The 18,332-nt window shown below is 40.3% G+C and overlaps 2 gene segments (V, D, J or C); both read left to right on the plus strand.

Moving 5' to 3' along the window:
* The first annotated feature begins 1,801 nt into the window (after positions 1-1,801).
* On the plus strand, positions 1,802-2,388 carry LOC130088342 (T cell receptor alpha variable 14/delta variable 4-like). The segment is given in 2 exon segments: positions 1,802-1,902; positions 2,017-2,388. Coding segments are annotated over 2 exon segments (399 nt in total).
* A 2,614-nt stretch (positions 2,389-5,002) lies between these two features.
* LOC130088366 (Ig kappa chain V region 3381-like) lies at positions 5,003-5,462 on the plus strand. The segment is given in 2 exon segments: positions 5,003-5,049; positions 5,137-5,462. Coding segments are annotated over 2 exon segments (372 nt in total).
* Positions 5,463-18,332: the final 12,870 nt, after the last annotated feature.

Raw genomic sequence — 18,332 nt, forward strand, 5'->3', positions numbered from 1 at the left:
GTAGCATTTGTCTTCATGTCTTCACAGGTATTGTGTTTTCTAGTAAGGTTGATCAAACTCCTTCTGACATTTTTTGGAGTCCTGAAAGACCGGCTGAAATGAGCTGCCGTCATCAAATAACTAACTATGACACTTTACAGTGGTACCAGCGTTCACAGACAGACACACAGCTGAAACTCATTGGTTATGTGTACTTTGCCCAAATAACTGTTGAGAAACCATTTGAGAAGCATTTTAATGTGAGCGGTCATGGTAAAACACACTCCACACTTCATCTCATCCAGTTGAGAAGATCTGAAGACAGTGCCATATACTACTGTGCCGCGTATTACCACAGCGGTGTTTCCTCCCGCTCCATTAAACAAAAACCCAGCTTTAATAATCACATGACAAGAGAGCAGTTCTGCACAGCTGTCACATGATTTGGTACATGATACATGACAGGAACGTTGTGTTTAAACATTTTATTTCTCCCAGCTCAGAATCGCCATAACCAGGTTTTTGAAAAGCAAGATTTTCTTTTGTTTGGTGCACAGATATGATTAAAGTCTATTAAAGATGTCTGTCTATATAATTATAATATGGACTATTAAATGACCTAGTAACCACCCAGAACACATTAGCACATCCACAACAACACAATAAGCAATAACCTAGCAACCAGTCAGAATTCCTTAGCAACAGCTCAGGAATGTTATTGTGTTGTGTAACCACTCACAACACAATAACAACCACACACACAGCAATGATTATAGTCTTCAAACTTTAAATATCTCTTTGAGGGTCAGATTTACTAACAGCTTGAGTCAACACAAACCCTCTTTTGGCATTTAAAACGACTGTCGGGATTTACTAAAGACACACAGTGAAAAATTCGTGCTGAAAAAGGCGTGGACAATTAGTTTTGTGGCTGATATTTATTCGTAGGATTTTCACTTTCACAGTATTTAAATGAATCAAAGTGATTTACTAAGGTTTGCACTAGTCAATTTACTGGTATTTTTGCCATTATTTACCACCAATAAAAAAGGAAGTCTTAAACCAGACTCTAATTTGCGCTGCTCTTGGTAGATTGTGTTGGTCATCATGGAAATGATCCGCCTGTGTCTGCGTTCTTTAATTTCCACGTCACACACAGAACTTTCTACTCCCAACTGCGCTTATATAAGATTTCGCTGTCACGCTAATTTACCGTTTAGTAAATCTGGCCCTTATACAATCTTTTCCAATAGCAACTGTCAAGGCAAAATCTGTCAAACCAGCATAAAGTGTCAAACTTTCCTTTTCAATTGGGTTATTTTACTGTTAGAAAACAGGGTTGCACTTTATTTTACAGTATGTGCACTTACGTGTACTTACAGTGTACTTACCCACAAAAGTAATCAGTAATATAAGGTAACTACATGGGTTAAGTTTAGGTTTAGGGGAAGGTTCAGGGTTAGTACCTACTAAGTTTCATAACTAAGTACGTTCATGCGAAACAGGACTGTAAAATAAAGTGCTACTGAAAATAGACTTTATTTGACAGTGTCCTTGTTACTTACATGTACTAACTGTTGTTATAACAGTAAATTATGCATGATTACATGCATCTAAACCTAAACCAAACCCTATAGTAAGTGTGTGTTACTTAATATTACTCAGTTCTTAAATGTACAGTTACACTGTAACAAGGAATACACCTTAAAATAAAGTGTGCTATCAAAACCGTTTTTTGATAGCATATTATGCACACTAGAGGGCAGAAACTGTTTTCTCAATGATAAAGTTATGATAGCTTCCTTTCTGACATGAAAAAAAGGTTTAAGAATGGGTTGGTTTGTGCTATCTCATCATTTGTCTTTAGGTTCAACATGATTAGACATCTGATTAACACTGCTATATTGTTGCTCTATTTTACAGGTAATGCAATATATTTAAACAGTATTTATTCTGGATCAGGAGTTACAGTAGAGCTACCGTTACATCAGATGTATTGTTCATTAATGAACTGTAAATGCTTCTTTCTCTTAACAGGCTTCTCAGTGAACTCTATTATCACACAGACCCCTTCTGACATACTCTCCAAAAGCAACACAGAATCAGTGAGTCTTCACTGTTCTCACAGCAGTTCAAGCTTCAACGTCATCCTCTGGTACAAGCAGCCTCTTAATGGAGAAATGCAGCTCATGGGGTATCTATACAGAACAAATGACAACACAGAACTAGTTTTCAAGGAGAAAATCAAGCTATCGGGGAGTGGTGCAAGTAACAGCAATTTGACACTGAAAAGCCTTTCCTCAGATGACAGTGCAATCTATTACTGTGCTGCAAGAGAACACGGTGCTGTGGGTTTCCTGCACTTCTGCACAAAAACCTTATCATGAATCTCTTATACGTTACATCACAGTGTCACTCGTTCTTTATGTTAAGAGGTAGGGTACAACAATGGGGCTAAAAGCGCACAGGGGTAAAAGGCGCATTGGACTTTATTATCTTTTAAACCACTAGATGGCACAAAAATTCAGCTTAGCACTTTTCTTAAAGGGGTGGTTCGGAATTTTGGACATCGGGCCTCCTTTACAAGTGAGCCTTAGTGTTATTTATCAGTAGAGACTTTTTTTTTTTTTTTTTAAATCATCCAGTCGTCCCAGTTGCGTAGTTGGCCGCTGCTAGGCTAGCGCGAATCAATGGTACCAGTTTTAGCCTGGCATTAAAACCCACTCCACAGTACACTAAAAGCACATCAGTTATAACGCCAGACTATCGGTGTAAATGTCTGTTGATAGAATAATGTTAGAAATCAAACTACTCAATATAGTTTGACATATCAAAATATATTTCAATGATCGCATTACATTTACAGGAACTAGTTTCTCAGCAGCGGCGGAATTTTACTTTGCTCCGGGAGTAGTACTGTGCCAGAAAGTAAACACAACAGAATCGCAATACGGTACAGTCGGAACGCCAAATTAGCTAGTAGCCTCGATTTTGAAACATTCGATCAGAATTGAAAGAATTGGCAAAATGGTTATTCACTGTATTTGTAAAAATTGTACAAATAATAAAAAAAAGATGGGTCAACAAAAAGTTTCCACAGATTTCCAGTAAGAGATCCAGAAAGGAACCAACTGTGGCTTCTTGCTGCTGGCTTGGATAAGGAGACACCGACAGAGACACTACTAAAGGCCTGAATTTGTAGCGATCATTTTAGATCAGACGACTTTGTACAAAGTGATCGAAACGATTAAAAGTCACTGAGTTTGAGTCTTTCCCGATGCACCAACAGCTACAGATGAACAGCTAATAACTTTTGTTAGGCTACTCTAACCTCTAGCTAATGAAGCTAGTCTTTCATAACTGATAGATCGACACTGACAACGTTTGTGGAGATAACGTTACAGTTCAATGCATTGTGGAGAGTGACACTATAGTGTAACTAACGGTATAACGTTAGTTAATTTATGAATTGGTCCAACAGTCTGTCAAACATAGTAGGGCTATTGTCTTTACAATCCACTTAAGTTGTTTATTTGTCTCTTTATGTAATGTGTAGCAATACATTATATTTAAATATATATATCCGGCTCATACATTTATGGTTCGTTGAATAAAACACACATTCCTCATCTTCCATCGTCTTCAAAGTCCGAAACATTGTCATGGCTTTCAAACGTGGCCATAATTATATGTCATATTGCTTTATTCTTGAAATAAACTCTGTTTCTGTAGTGATGACGAGTGTCAGCGGCAGGTAAATACACTTGCGTGATTGTCATGTGGACCGGCTCTCTCGGTTGCCTAGGTAACATATCACTCCGCCGCTGCTGCAGACTATGCTGATAAATACAGGGAACAAAGTATAACTATTGCAATGCGATGAAAGGGTAGTTTGATTTCTAACATTATTCTCTCAACAGACAATTACACCGATAGTCTGGCGTTATAACTGATGTGCTTTTAGAGTACTGTGGAGTGGGTAAAACTGTTTTAATGGCAGGCTAAAACTGGTACCATTGATTCGCGCTAGCCTAGCACCGGCCAACTACGCAACTGGGACGACTGGATGATTTTTAAAAAAAAAATGTCTCTACTGATAAATAACACTAAGGCTCACTTGTAAATGAGGCCCGATGTCAAAATTCCGAACCACCCCTTTAACAACCGCTTTTGATAATGCACGTGGAAATTTGCCTGATCCTGATAAGTTAATTCTGTGCTAATTTGATTAAATATTCAGTGTTTTAAAAAATATTGTGGATTTATGTAGCAAATGAGAATCGATACAATGTTTTGAGACAAAGGTCTTAATGTTTTTCAGTTTTGTTCAAGGTTATTAAAGAAACAGTTCTTCAATAACGGAAGAAAGTGTAAAAATATGTATTTGCGGTAAAAGGTCGCCCTGCTCTTGAGGTGAAAGGCACAATAATGATAATGAACAGCCGGCTGACTTTTCCCTATGTTGACATGACATATTTAGATCCAGATGGTAAATATATATTAAGTTGGGTGTCCACCTTAGAGATAATCACCATATTTTAAACCATCATATTTAAATAATAATAATAATATCATATAATAAAATATATCATATTTTAATTATAGTATATTTACTCAACAGAAATTAATTATTTTATTTATCCAAATAATTAATGTTCAATAAAAACCTATTTTTCTCTGCAATCATACACTAGTGAAAAGCACCTTTTTCTTAGGGTATGCCTTTAGCCCCGTCGTACCCTATAGGTGTTGTGACCAACATTTATTTTTATAATGTCACATGTAAAAGGTTACAGGGCCGGACATACAGTAGTTGTTACACTCAAGTGAATAATTCTCAACGTACATTTTTTGACAGACCATTTCTGTATAGTCACATGCTCTGGGTCTCAAGGTCCATGTGTCCACCGGGGGGCGGCAGATGTAAAAACACACAGATGTGAACCGCATAAACAGACTCCACCCACGTATCCATCAAACCAGGCTAGCTCACTCATGAGTTCACATTTAAACCAGAATTCAACATGAGTGAATTTCCAGTCAAATGTTTCCTTCTTCAGTGTTGTATTGGTGAGGCGTGTGACATTACTTGTGAATACTTCTCTATAGCGTCACTGCAGTTTAACCTGTCTAACTCTCTCTCTACTGGCCTTACAGGGCTGTCCATGGCTTTAAAAGTCACACAGACACCTATTGACCTTTTCTTAGTCATTGGAGCCACAATGAACATCACCTGCAGACACAATGACAAAAGCTATGACAAAATCTTCTGGTACCAGCAGCCAAACGGGCAAAGTCTCGAGCACCTTGGCCTCCTTTCCTTCAAACAATCCATGGCTGACAGAGAGGGTTTCACGATAACCGGAGATGCAGAGAAAGCGGCGAATCTGCTGGTGTCGTCTGTGAAAGCTGAGCACAGCGCTGTGTATTTCTGTGCAGTGAGTGATGCACAGTGCTTCAAGTGTATAGGAGACTGCGCTTAAAAAAAAACTCCTCCCCCGTCACATGACACATGCGCACCTGGACTGACAGCGCAGTCAAATGAGGTGAACAACAGTCTCGGCCTCAAGATACGAGATAGCTGTACTCTTATAACTGCGGACGAAACGTATATTTAGAGAGGCACTGTGATTGGATTGTTCTGTTGCTTGGTTGAATGTTATCAGCATGATCAAAGCAATCATTTTTACCATAATCACTCTTTTCTGGTCAACAGGTAAGGATTCCCACTGCAATGCAGTCTATGTTATTTAATGTACATGCACTGTATGCTCTCCTCACCCTATTGTAGTGTGTGTGGTGTGTTCTCTTGTTATTCAGCAGTCTCCCAAACATCTTCTACAGACGGTGGAGGAGAAAGAGGCAAATCTTTCTTGTCATCACGGTGACAACAGCTATCCATACTTGTACTGGTATCAGCAGAAAATCAATAGTGCTTCTTTAGAACTTATTGGAATGCTTAATTTTGGATCAGCTTCTGCAGAGGATAAATTCAAATCCAGATTTACAATATCAGGACATGCTACAAAAGATGCATTCCTGCTCATCTCCAGCATATCAGCTGAGGACAGCGCAGTGTATTTCTGTGCAGCTAGTGTGCACAGCCGTAAAATTTGTTATAATCGCTGGCAAAAAACTGACTTTGCACCTGTTTGCATCTTCATGCCAAAACCGGTAATAATAACATTTACAAATAGAGGGCACTAATGAAAATGTGATGTTTCAGTATACATCTGTTTAAATGAGGGGTTTAATGGAGAAGAGCAGCCTAATGCCTTCATCAGTCGTGTGCATTGCTCACGATATATGATGAGAGGTTTCGAGGTGGGATACGGGTAAGGTTAGGGACAGGTTTAGTGGTATGGTTAGGTTTAAGGATGGGTTAACATGTAAGTGAAGGGTCAATATTGGAATTATAGATGTAATGACAGAAATTAATTACAGCTGAACTTACAATACATGTACGCATGTAAATGTAAAAAATGCATGTACACAAGTGCATTGTATCAACCGATTAATTTAAATATTAGTAAATAAATAGTCGTTAAAGACACCTAATATAAAGTGGGACCAAATTTATTGTAAAGTTTGATGTTTATCTGAAGACCAGCCGTGTTAGTAGCCAACTCCTGCCAGCATTAAAGGCACACTATGCAAGAATTGTACCTTGATATAACAGCTTCAAAGTCATTTCGGTGGTAAACAAACTCATAGTAGGGCGAATCATCCTGGTAATAAAGCTTGGCGGGGTCGCCGCTGGAAAAACCAGCAATGCAAGTTTGAGAGGAGCGCCCCCGACAAATCTCGCGAGAATCACGACTTGCTTTACGGCAACGACGTCACACACATCAACAACCACATATGAAGCACGAAGACACTTGCGCGCATTTCAGACGTGATACTTGACGATGGAAAAAGCAAAGAAAACGCGGTCGGAAGAGACTTGGAAAAGGAAAAGAGAATCTGACCGCGTGAGGAACCGGAAAAGAGTCCCTGATTCGCCCTCGCTATGTGTGTGCGTGTTGTGTGAGTGAGCGCGAGGGCGGGCGCGGCTGATGAGCTGATCAGCGCCAGCTGTTTTGAATGAGGATGTCCGATATATTCTTTGTTACCTCGTCCTGTCTTTGTCAGTTGGTTGTTGAGGCTACCAGGGTTCTACTCGCCGTGTTCTCCTGCATTCCACTCCTGTACCATGCTGTGGTTTCCTGAGATTTTCCCGGAGGAATTTCTACCTGTTCCTGCATCTGTGTCTGCCCACTGCGTCCCTGCGTTGCCGAGCCTGAGTCTTCTTCTGTCTGCTTCCATTTTGACCCACACGGATATCTACTATTGTGCTCAATAAATTACTGTTTACTCGCAACTGAATCCTTTGACTATTTCCTTGTGACAGTCCCACTCGGTCGGGCTTTCACTAGTTGGCGCGAGCTAAAAAGCAGCACTGGATTCAACCGCGATGCTGACCTGGCGATCTTGTTGATGGATTAAGTAGCCTAAATCTCTTATTTCTAAACTTGATTGCGTTCTATGTTGTTGCGCTTGCTTGTAGTATGCCATTTTTTTTTACGATGCTGTTCATTCATCCATTGTTGATAATTAGACCAGTCCAAAAATGTCCACATATGTCTAGATAGCTATTTACGACAGTGTAAGTGTTCCACAGCGACTATAGGGGTCACTGTTTGACTAAAACACAATTTCTGCATAATGTGCCTTTAATCATAAACATTTCACATATTACATCTCTATAATACTTTATACAGAGACAGAACTGGATTGACCTTTATTTGTGAACTGAAACAGGATTAAATTAATACATTAAAGACTTAGAATACCCTCGAATTTCAGCATATTATAAGTATTAAAATGAGGCGTTTAAGAGTGCTTTCACACCTGCCTCATTTAGTTTGGTCGAATCGCACTAGAGTTCGTTTTCCCCCTTGGTGCGGTTCGTTTGGGCAGGTGTGAAAGCAGCGATCGCACTCGGCTGCGAACCAAAAGCGGACCAAACAAGCGTACCGTACGCTTTCAAACGAAGTCTGGAGCGGTTCGTTTTGTAGTGAGAACGTGATCCGACCTCGAACAGACCCAACTGCCAAAGAACTGTGCGTTTTTGGACTAAACCAGCTTCCATAGTCAAACAAAACTATTATTTAGATTGCCAATAGCGCTCCCTTTAAGCCATGACTGACTTACCGCGTTCTGCACTCACTAAAACTCTCATCATAAACACTGAAGTTGTCCGCACTGCACAGTGAATCTCTTATTTATATCGCGTCTAGACTTTGTTGTTTATGAGGGGATTTGCGAAAGGATAAAGCTTGTGCTGATTCTGAACAGACATTGTGAGCGAATTCTCCGCATGTCAGCCGGATTTTGCTCCTCTTTGTTTACTTCCAGGAGTTCTGTTGGAATTTTCCCACACGTTAATTCTGACCAATCGAAGTGCAGTTATGGAAATATGTTCAAGACACATCTGGCCAACGAGTGATGTGGATGTTGTCACATGACTATATTTTGGTTCGTTCCATCAACTGATTCGGACCAGAGCAATCAGTGTGGTGTGAAAACGAACCAAAACCCCTGAAAAATGCTACAAAGTATAATTTTTCGCCCTTGGTCCGGACCAAATGAACCGAACTACAGATGTGAAAGCACCCTAACTCATCCTGTGCTGTTTGTACTACAGACATGACAATACCTCAAATTGTGGAGCTTTTTGCATAGATGTGTGCTATTACTTTCCTTAAATTATGAAACTCAGAATTATTGCATATACAGGAGATGAAGCAAGATGAGAAAAATCCCACTTACTTGCATTGGAGGAAGAGCCACAGCTATATAATGACTAAAATATCCCAGACACCTGTGGGTGGGCTCTTTTGACTTGGACCAATAAGCAAACACCGACATCTAGCATTTTAGTGGTTGCTTTCTGAGGTGAACAACAGTCTCAGCCTCAAGATATCTGATAGTTGCTACATTTATGACGGCACAGGAAACATTTCAGAGAGGCAAACTGCATTGTAAATTTTTTTTTTTTTACTTTGTTGCTTGGTTGAATGTTATCAGCATGAACAGAGCAACCATTTTAAGCATTATTACTACATTATGGTTAACAGGTAAGCATTTCCAGTGCAATGCAGTCTAAGTTCTTTATTTTATACGCACTGTATGCTCCTCACCCTATTGTAGTGTGTGTGGTGTGTTCTCCTGTCATTCAGCAGTCTCCAGAACATCTTCTACGGACGGTGGAGGAGAAAGAGGCAAATCTTTCTTGTCATCATGGTGACACCAGCTATCCATACTTGTACTGGTATCAGCAGAAAATCAATAGTGCTTCTTTAGAACTTATTGGAATGCTCAATTATGGATCAGCTTCTCCAGAGGACAAATTCAAATCCAGATTTACAATATCAGGACATGCTACAAAAGATGCATTCCTGCTCATCTCCAGCATATCAGCTGAGGACAGCGCAGTGTATTTCTGTGCAGCTAGTGTGCACAGCCGTACAATTTGTTATAATCGCTGGCAAAAAACTGACTTTGCACCTGTTTGCATCTTCATGCCAAAACCGGTAATAATAACATTTACAAATAGAGGGCACTAATGAAAATGTGATGTTTCAGTATACATCTGTTTAAATGAGGGGTTTAATGGAGAACAGCAGCATAATGCCTTCATCAGTGATATATGATGAGAGGTTTCGAGGTGGGATACGGGTAAGGTTAGGGACAGGTTTAGTGGTATGGTTAGGTTTAAGGATGGGTTAACATGTAAGTGAAGGGTCAATATTGGAATTATAGATGTAATGACAGAAATTAATTACAGCTGAACTTACAATACATGTACGCATGTAAATGTAAAAACATGCATGTACACAAGTGCATTGTATCAACCGATTAATTTAAATATTAGTAAATAAATAGTAGTTAAAGACACCTAATATAAAGTGGGACCAAATTTATTGTAAAGTTTGATGTTTATCTGAAGACCAGCCGTGTTAGTAGCCAACTCCTGCCAGCATTAATCATAAACATTTCACATATTACATCTCTATAATACTTTATACAGAGACAGAACTGGATTGACCTTTATTTGTGAACTGAAACAGGATTAAATTAATACATTAAAGACTTAGAATACACTCGAATTTCAGCATATTATAAGTATTAAAATGAGGCGTTTAAGGGTGCTTTCACACCTGCCTCATTTAGTTCGGTTGAATCGCACTAGAGTTCGTTTTCCCCCTTGGTGCGGTTCGTTTGGGCAGGTGTGAAAGCACCTTTCGAACGAACTCTGGAGCGGTTCGTTTGTGATGAGAACGTGATCCGACCTCGAACAGACCCAACTGCCAAAGAACTGTGCGTTTTTGGACTAAACCAGCTGCCGTAGTCAAACAAAACTATTATTTAGATTGCCAATAGCGCTCCCTTTAAAGTGTAAATTGCAGGTACAATTTTTCACGAAGATAATGTAATGTGCTTACTAAACAAAGATAAGAACCGCCCACCATTGTTTTTTTATGTTTTTTATACCAAAATGCTGAATATAATATGAAAAGTTGGTGCGTTTTACAGTGATTTTAAGCACGCCCCCTCCCTTCCACTAGGCTGGGCGTGACGTCATAAAAGGTACTCCAAGCTTTTACGGTCTATGCTCCAGGCCTGGAGTTGCGTTATATTGGAGACCTAGCTAGCAAAAATGGTTAACTATTGTGTTTGTGCGGGATGTACGAATACATCAAAAACGGGGGAGAGGCTCGACAAGTTCCCCAAGGACAAACGGCTGATTCGTGCCTGTAAGTGTTAGCATACCCGAAGTAGAGCTTAGATTGGGCCCAAAAAAATCAAGCAAGACCCTACCCGAGCCCGCTGTGTCCGAGCCCAGTCCGGCCCTGCCCGACACATTAACTGTAATTATGAGCCCGGTTTAAAGCCGGCTATTTTTTAATACGTGGGTCGTTATAACTGACGTTCTCAACTACTTTCTATATTACTTTCTCCCGCCCGCAACATTTAAGTTTTGTCCCGCTCCCGCCCGCAAAAAGACTTTTTTTCCTGTACCTCCAAATACTTTCAAGTTAGCCTACGTGTCGCCACCATACACATCAGCATACATGCTCCTGATCACTGTTATAACATAAAAGCAAGCGGGCTACTGCGTGCATGGTTTGGCATGAATGCACGCAAAGTGCGCTCCCATAATAATTCCCAAAAAGCTGACATCAGTTCATCGCGATCTCACACATCTCTGTTATTATCAATGAATCTTTCATAATATATACACTATGTTTGTTATAAATAGAGGATTTGCCAGCATACAGAATTCAGCACTGAACAAAAAGTCCGTTTTGAGCGGTGAGGGGAGTCCATCGTAAATGCTTCTGATTGGCCATTATTGCGTTCAAGAAATCAACACATATGTCTGTGATTGGCTACATCGCTCAACGCTGCAGACATGTTAGAAATAGAAACTCTGCCTGTAAACCGTTTCTATTTGTTTTATTTGTTCTTATTGCTTTTCTGCAACAGATGAATAAAAATGTATTAGTTTTTATGTTTTATATAGATATTTCTAGTTTGCGGGAGTCCCGCGAATCGTTTTATTCTCCCTCAACCGGCACACACAGAGTGAGTGCATTACCGCCCGCGCTCCCTGTTATGACATCATCACCCAGTTACGTAAAAAACAGGCTACCTTTGAAGAAACCCCAATAAATGTTATTTTAACGCATTTTAAGACAGAAATTTTTACATATATACACATTGAGCACTTTAATTTACACATTAATTGGTTGTGGTGGTTAACCTGCAATTTACACTTTAAGCCATGACTGACTTACCGCGTTCTGCACTCTCACTAAAACTCTCATCATAAACATTGAAGTTGTCCGCACTGCACAGTGAATCTCTAATTTATATTGCGTCTAGACTGTTGTTTATGAGGGGATTTGCGAAAGGATAAAGCTTGTGCTGATTCTGAACATACATTGCTCCGAATTCTCCGCATGTCAGCCGGATTTTGCTCCTCTTTGTTTACTTCCAGGAGTTCTGTTGGAATTTTCCCGCACGTTAATTCTGACCCATCGAAGTGCAGTTATGGAAATATGTTCAAGACACATCTGGCCAATGAGTGATCTGGATGTTGTCACGTGACTATATTTTGGTTCGTTCCATCAACTGATTCGGACCAGAGCAATCAGTGTGGTGTGAAAACGAACCAAAACCCCTGAAAAATGCTATAAAGTATAATTTTTCACCCTTGGTAAGGACCAAATGAACCGAACTACAGATGTGAAAGCACCCTAACTCATCCTGTGCTGTTTGTACTACAGACATGACAATACCTCAAATTGTGGAGCTTTTTGCATAGATGTGTGCTATTACTTTCCTTAAATTATGAAACTTAGAATTATTGCATATACAGGAGATGAAGCAAGATGAGAACAATCCCCCTTACTTGCATTGGAGGAAGAGCCACAGCTATATAATGACTAAAATATCCCAGACACCTGTGGGTGGGCTCTTTTGACTTGGACCAATAAGCAAACACCGACATCTAGCATTTTAGTGGTTGCTTTCTGAGGTGAACAACAGTCTTGGCCTCAAGATATCTGATAGTCGCTACATTTATGACGGCACAGGAAACATTTCAGAGAGGCAAACTGCATTGTAAATTTTTTTTTTTTTACTTTGTTGCTTGGTTGAATGTTATCAGCATGATCAGAGCAACCATTTTAAGCATTATTACTACATTATGGTTAACAGGTAAGCATTTCCAGTGGAATGCAGTCTAAGTTCTTTATTTTATACGCACTGTATGCTCTCCTCACCCTATTGTAGTGTGTGTGGTGTGTTCTCCTGTCATTCAGCAGTCTCCCAAACATCTTCTACAGACGGTGGAGGCGAAAGAGGCAAAGCTTTCTTGTCATCATGGTGACAACAACTATCAATACTTGTACTGGTATCAGCAGAAAATCAATAGTGCTTCTTTAGAACTTATTGGAATGCTCAATTATGAAGCTCCTTCTCCAGAGGATAAATTCAAATCCAGATTTACAATATCAGGACATGCAAAAAAGGATGCATTCCTGCTCATCTCCAGCATATCAGCTGAGGACAGCGCAGTGTATTTCTGTGCAGCTAGTGCGCACAGCCGTACAATTCATTACAACCACTGACAAAAAACTGTACAACTGTACACTTTGCACCTGTATAAATTGGGAAAAAAAGACACATGGTGGCTTTTTTTTTTCATGGCAAAGCTGGCAATAAAAAACGTTTACAAACAGAGGGCACTATAAAAATTGGTGTGATGTTTTAGTGTGCAAGTATCTTGAATGTACTAAATCAAAACAACCAGACTGAAGTTGATAAAAAAAAACATGGAGTGATGGTAGGAAAACAACTACTTTTTGCACTCTAATTATTGGGTTTACATTCACTGTAATAGAGGCAAATTAATTTAAGGCTCCGTAAATCTATGTATATTTAAATGAATGGAAATAATAGTATTGCGTTAAATATATTGCTGGTTTAAATTGATAGCTGTCTGAACATTTGAATTTGTGCATATTACTGATCTACAATACATCTTGACCTTAGAATAAGTAAAACATTTCTTAGCTTAAATCCTATGAGAATCTCACTGACAGGGTGGGACTTAAGCCACGGATGTCCAATCACAGATGAGAAGAAGTCACATGTTTCCTAAATGCTTTAGTTTCAGAGTCTGCATCACAATCAGACATTTATTCCAAGCAAGAATGATGCAGCTTATCTTAATTTCCCTCTATGAGCTGTTCTGGTTCACAGGTAACTTTTGTACTCTTCTTAATGAAGAATGTTTATAAATACAAATGAAGTACAAAATACTGATGAATTTTACATTTACAGACATTTCTCTGAGTGCATCCGTTGATCAGCCGGCTGTCATGATAACTCGTCTGGGAGAGTCTGTGAACATCAGCTGCAGACACACTTACAGCAACTATAACTACCTTTACTGGTACCAACAACCAACACAAGAAAATTCCTTCAAACCTCTTGGGCACCTTTACCTAACAAATTTCAATCCTGAGAAGGGCTATGATCGCTTTCATATTTATGGAGAGTCAAAAACCCAAGCAACACTTCAGCTCTCCAGTGTTATTTCAGAAGACAGTGCAGTGTATTTCTGTGCTGTGAGTGACACAGTTGGACAAAACTCTGCTGTGTAAAACAAAATGCCTCCCCTTCTCATAGAGGCTCTGCAGACTGATCTCATGAAATGGCGTATGTATGACACGCCAATTCGTATTTCCATTTTTGGCGTGCTATCAACACGCATAAACGCTTTTCAGCGTGTTTATCAACGCCGTTGACTTAACGTTACATTACTGTATATATAAATATATGACCTACCCCAACCCCGTCCCTAAACCTACCCGTCACTGGGGTTACATTTATGAGTGTTCCCCTTCCATCCTAGGAAAAAAAATATCGCTCCCCAGATGTAGATCTACATTTTGCTTCGTTTCACTCGGACATTACATACACGCGGAATCACTCGGACATTTAACGGCGTAGACATACACGCAAAAGATGACGGTTCGTTTCGGCGTGGACATACACGCGGATAGCTCAAAATGCGTATAGATAAAACGCCACTTGACTTGTCATGATAATTCTAACAATTCGGAGTAATGCTATCATTGCTTTAATTACCGTATACCGAATATGAGACGACCCTGAATATAAGACGACCCCGCCATTTTCCAGACTTATTTTTGGGGAAAAATAGATTTTTGTGGAAAAAATCTGGTTTTCAACAGAAAATAATTTTAAGAGCAAATTTCCGAGGCGTTGTTCCAAATGCCTCGCATCACCTGTGCCTCATGTAGAGGCCTGCTCGTCGGCGGAGACCGGGACATATGCGCTTCCTGATTGGCCATGACTGCGGCTGCCCTGAGTGCGACGGGATGGATTTAACCACCCTGCGGGGTCGTCTGGCAGTTTTCAACGACGATCTGGCTCCTGCTCTCTCTCTCTCCCTCTGCTCGAGCCGCGCAAGAAAAAGCGCCGTTCACAGAGGATGACAGAGCGGACGGAGACAAGCGAGCAGAGACCATAATTAATAATAATTCATTACATTTATATAGCGCTTTTCTCTGCACTCAAAGCGCTTTACATAGAAGGGGGAATCTCCTCAACCACCACCAATGTGCAGCATCCACCTGGATGATGCGACGGCAGCCATAGTGCGCCAGAACGCCCACCACACACCAGCTTACTGGTGGAGAGGAGACAGAGTGATGAAGCCAATTGGTATATATATATATATATGGACATGATTAGGGGATGGGGATGATTAGCTTCAACGTCTATTTGAGGGCGGGATGCTTTAGATTCCAGAGAGCATTTGATTGGACAGAAAATTTGCCGAGAAGCTGAAGTGCAGTGTGATGTCATCAAAATCGTTGATTCATATTGACCGAAGTAAGAGACTGTAAGTTTTGAATGCTTATATCTTCTAAATGTGAATTTTGTCATTGTTTTGGAGCACACTAGCTTACAGATAACAGTAAGGTTAACATATTCATACTAAAAGCCAAAATACTTAAATTTTGATTAAATTGAAACTAAGTACACTTATGTGGCTTTTATTTAATTAATATTATATTATCTAAAAGTACGGTGTTTTAAAAACTACTTTTAGAATTTGAAGTACAATACAAGTGCACATTCAATAAAATTAAGCACACATGGATAAGCATTAGTCAATCATGTTAACTTTTAACCAACATGTAGATAAACTAGAAATAAGGTTCAATTAAAAGGCACAAAACTACACAACAAAATATTTATTTTATACACCAAAATTCTTTTAACAAAATGTTGTTTTAATAAGCATTACTATATTGTCTAAGTGTACAATCTGTGGTATTGTACATCTGCTTATGCATAACTCCAGAGCTGTAGGGTGTAGCAGACGGTAGGGGGAGGTGTAATTCTAGAGAATAAACTTACAGTAGAGATGCTGCTAATGTGTACTTGCTGCTAAATCTCACTCTCTCAACAGCTTCATGATAAAAGGATGTGCCGTGTTGCTTATAGACTAGCCATTTTTATCATCTTATATGCACGTATGATGCTCTTGAATTATTTTACACAATTCATTCTCTTTTAAAAAAACTCACTTTCTAAGAAAAAGATAACAACTTAATTTCATTTTCTTCACATAGGTCTGTCAGACTGTGTTCGGTTTGATCAGCCTTTGTCTCTCTTCAGAAAGCAAGAAGAGAAGGCAGTGATCTCCTGTACTCACGATGATAAAAACTTAGATGTCATGTTATGGTATCAACAACTTCATGACAGCAAATCGCTGGCCCTCATCGGTTATAGCTATGGCACAGCTGACCCAAGCTATGAATCCGGGTTCCAAAAGAGATTCAAGCTGACCAGAAAGGACACCGTGACTGGAGCTTTGTTAATCTCTAACCTGACTTTTTCAGATTCTGCTGTCTATTACTGCGCTGCTAAAAGGCACAGTGTTAAATTTTCAGTCACTTGCCTGACTAAAAACCTTCGCATTAAAACAGGAAATGGAACCATATCTGTGGTATATGGTTTAAATTACAGTGTAGTTTATAATCTGATAAAAAGGCTTATGGCAGAGCTGAAATTCTTAAAGAGGGTGATTATTGGCAGCTATAATTATCTCACAAAACCTTTTAATCTCATAAAAACTGTGAAGGAAAGTATGGAAGCTTGTTTCCACCATTTAATAAAAATAAAAAAGGCAATTGGGACTATTTCACAATTCAGATTTTTTTTCTTGCAATTGCGAGTTTAGGCCTTGCCTAATAATCATTTAAACTCCCAACTCTGAGAAAATAATTGACTTTGCACCCGTTTGAATAGAAAAAAAAAGCCACAAGGTTTCTTGCATCTTGTGCCAAAATTGGTAATAAGAACATTTACAAATAGAGGGCACTAATTAAAAAAATTAGACATTTCAGTATGCAGTGTTTAAATGAGGAGTTTAATGGAGAACAGCAGCATAATGGCCTTTATCACAGTCGTGTGCATTGCTCTCGATATGTGATGAGAAGTTTTGAGGTGGGATACGGGTAAGGTTAGGGACAGTTTTGGTGGTATGGTTAGGTTTAAGGATGGGTTAAAGTGTAAGTCAAGGGTCAATATTGGAATTATAGAAGTAATTACAGAAATTAATTACAGCTGAAATTATATCCATCCATCCATGTTCATACGATTATCCAGGGTCGGGTCGCGGTGGCAGCAGCTCCAGCAGGGGACCCCAAACTTCTCTTTCCCAAGCCACATTAACTAGCTCTGACTGGGGGATCCCGAGGCGTTCCCAGGCCAGTGTGGAGATATAATCTCTCCACCTAGTCCTGGGTCTTCCCTGAGGTCTCCTCCCAGCTGGACACCTGGAATACCTTCCTAGGGAGGCGTCCTGGAGGCATCCTTACTAGATGCCCAAACCACCTCAACTGGCTTCTTTCGACGCAAAGGAGCAGCGGCTCTACTCTGAGTTTCTCGCGGATGGCTGAGCCTCTCACCCTATCTCTAAGGGAAACACCAGCCACCCGCCTGAGGAAACCCATTTTGGCCGCTTGTAGCCGTGATCTCGTTCTTTCGGTCATGACCCAGCCTTCATGACCATAGGTTGGGGTAGGAACAAAAATTGACCAGTAGATCGAAAGCTTTGCCTTACGGCTCAGCTCTCTTTTCGTCACAAAGGAGCGGTAAAGCGAGTGCAATACCGCCCCCGCTGCTCCGATTCTCTGGCCAATCTCCTGCTTCAGTCTCCCCTCACACGTGAACAAGACCCCGAGGTACTTGAACTCCTTCACTTGGGGTAAGCACTCATTTCCTACCTGGAGTTGGCACTCCACCGGTTTCCGGCTGAGAACCATGGCCTCGGATTTAGAGGTGCTAATCCTCATCCCAACCGCTTCACACTCAGCTGTGAACCGATCCAGTGAGAGCTGAAGGTTACGGACTGATGATGCCATCAGGACCATATCATCCGCAAAAAGCAGTGACGAGATTCCAAGCCCACCGAACCTCAAGCCCTCCTCACCACGATTACGCCTTGATATCCTGTCCATGAATATCACAAACAGGATTGATGACAAAGCGCAGCTCTGGCGAAGGCCAACCCTCACCTGGAAAGAGTCCAACTTACTGCCGAGTACTTGGACACAGCTCTTGCTTTGGATGTACAGGGATTGGATAGCCCTGAGAAGGGATCCCCTTGCCCCATACTCCCGCAGCACCTCCCACAGTATCTCCCGGGGGACCCGGTCATACGCCTTTCTCCAGATCTACAAAACACATGCAGACTG

This window comes from Rhinichthys klamathensis, unplaced genomic scaffold (assembly GCF_029890125.1).
Source record: "Rhinichthys klamathensis goyatoka isolate OS25496 unplaced genomic scaffold, OSU_Roscu_1.1 h1tg000117l_1, whole genome shotgun sequence".
Classification (NCBI taxonomy): Eukaryota; Metazoa; Chordata; class Actinopteri; order Cypriniformes; family Leuciscidae; genus Rhinichthys; species Rhinichthys klamathensis.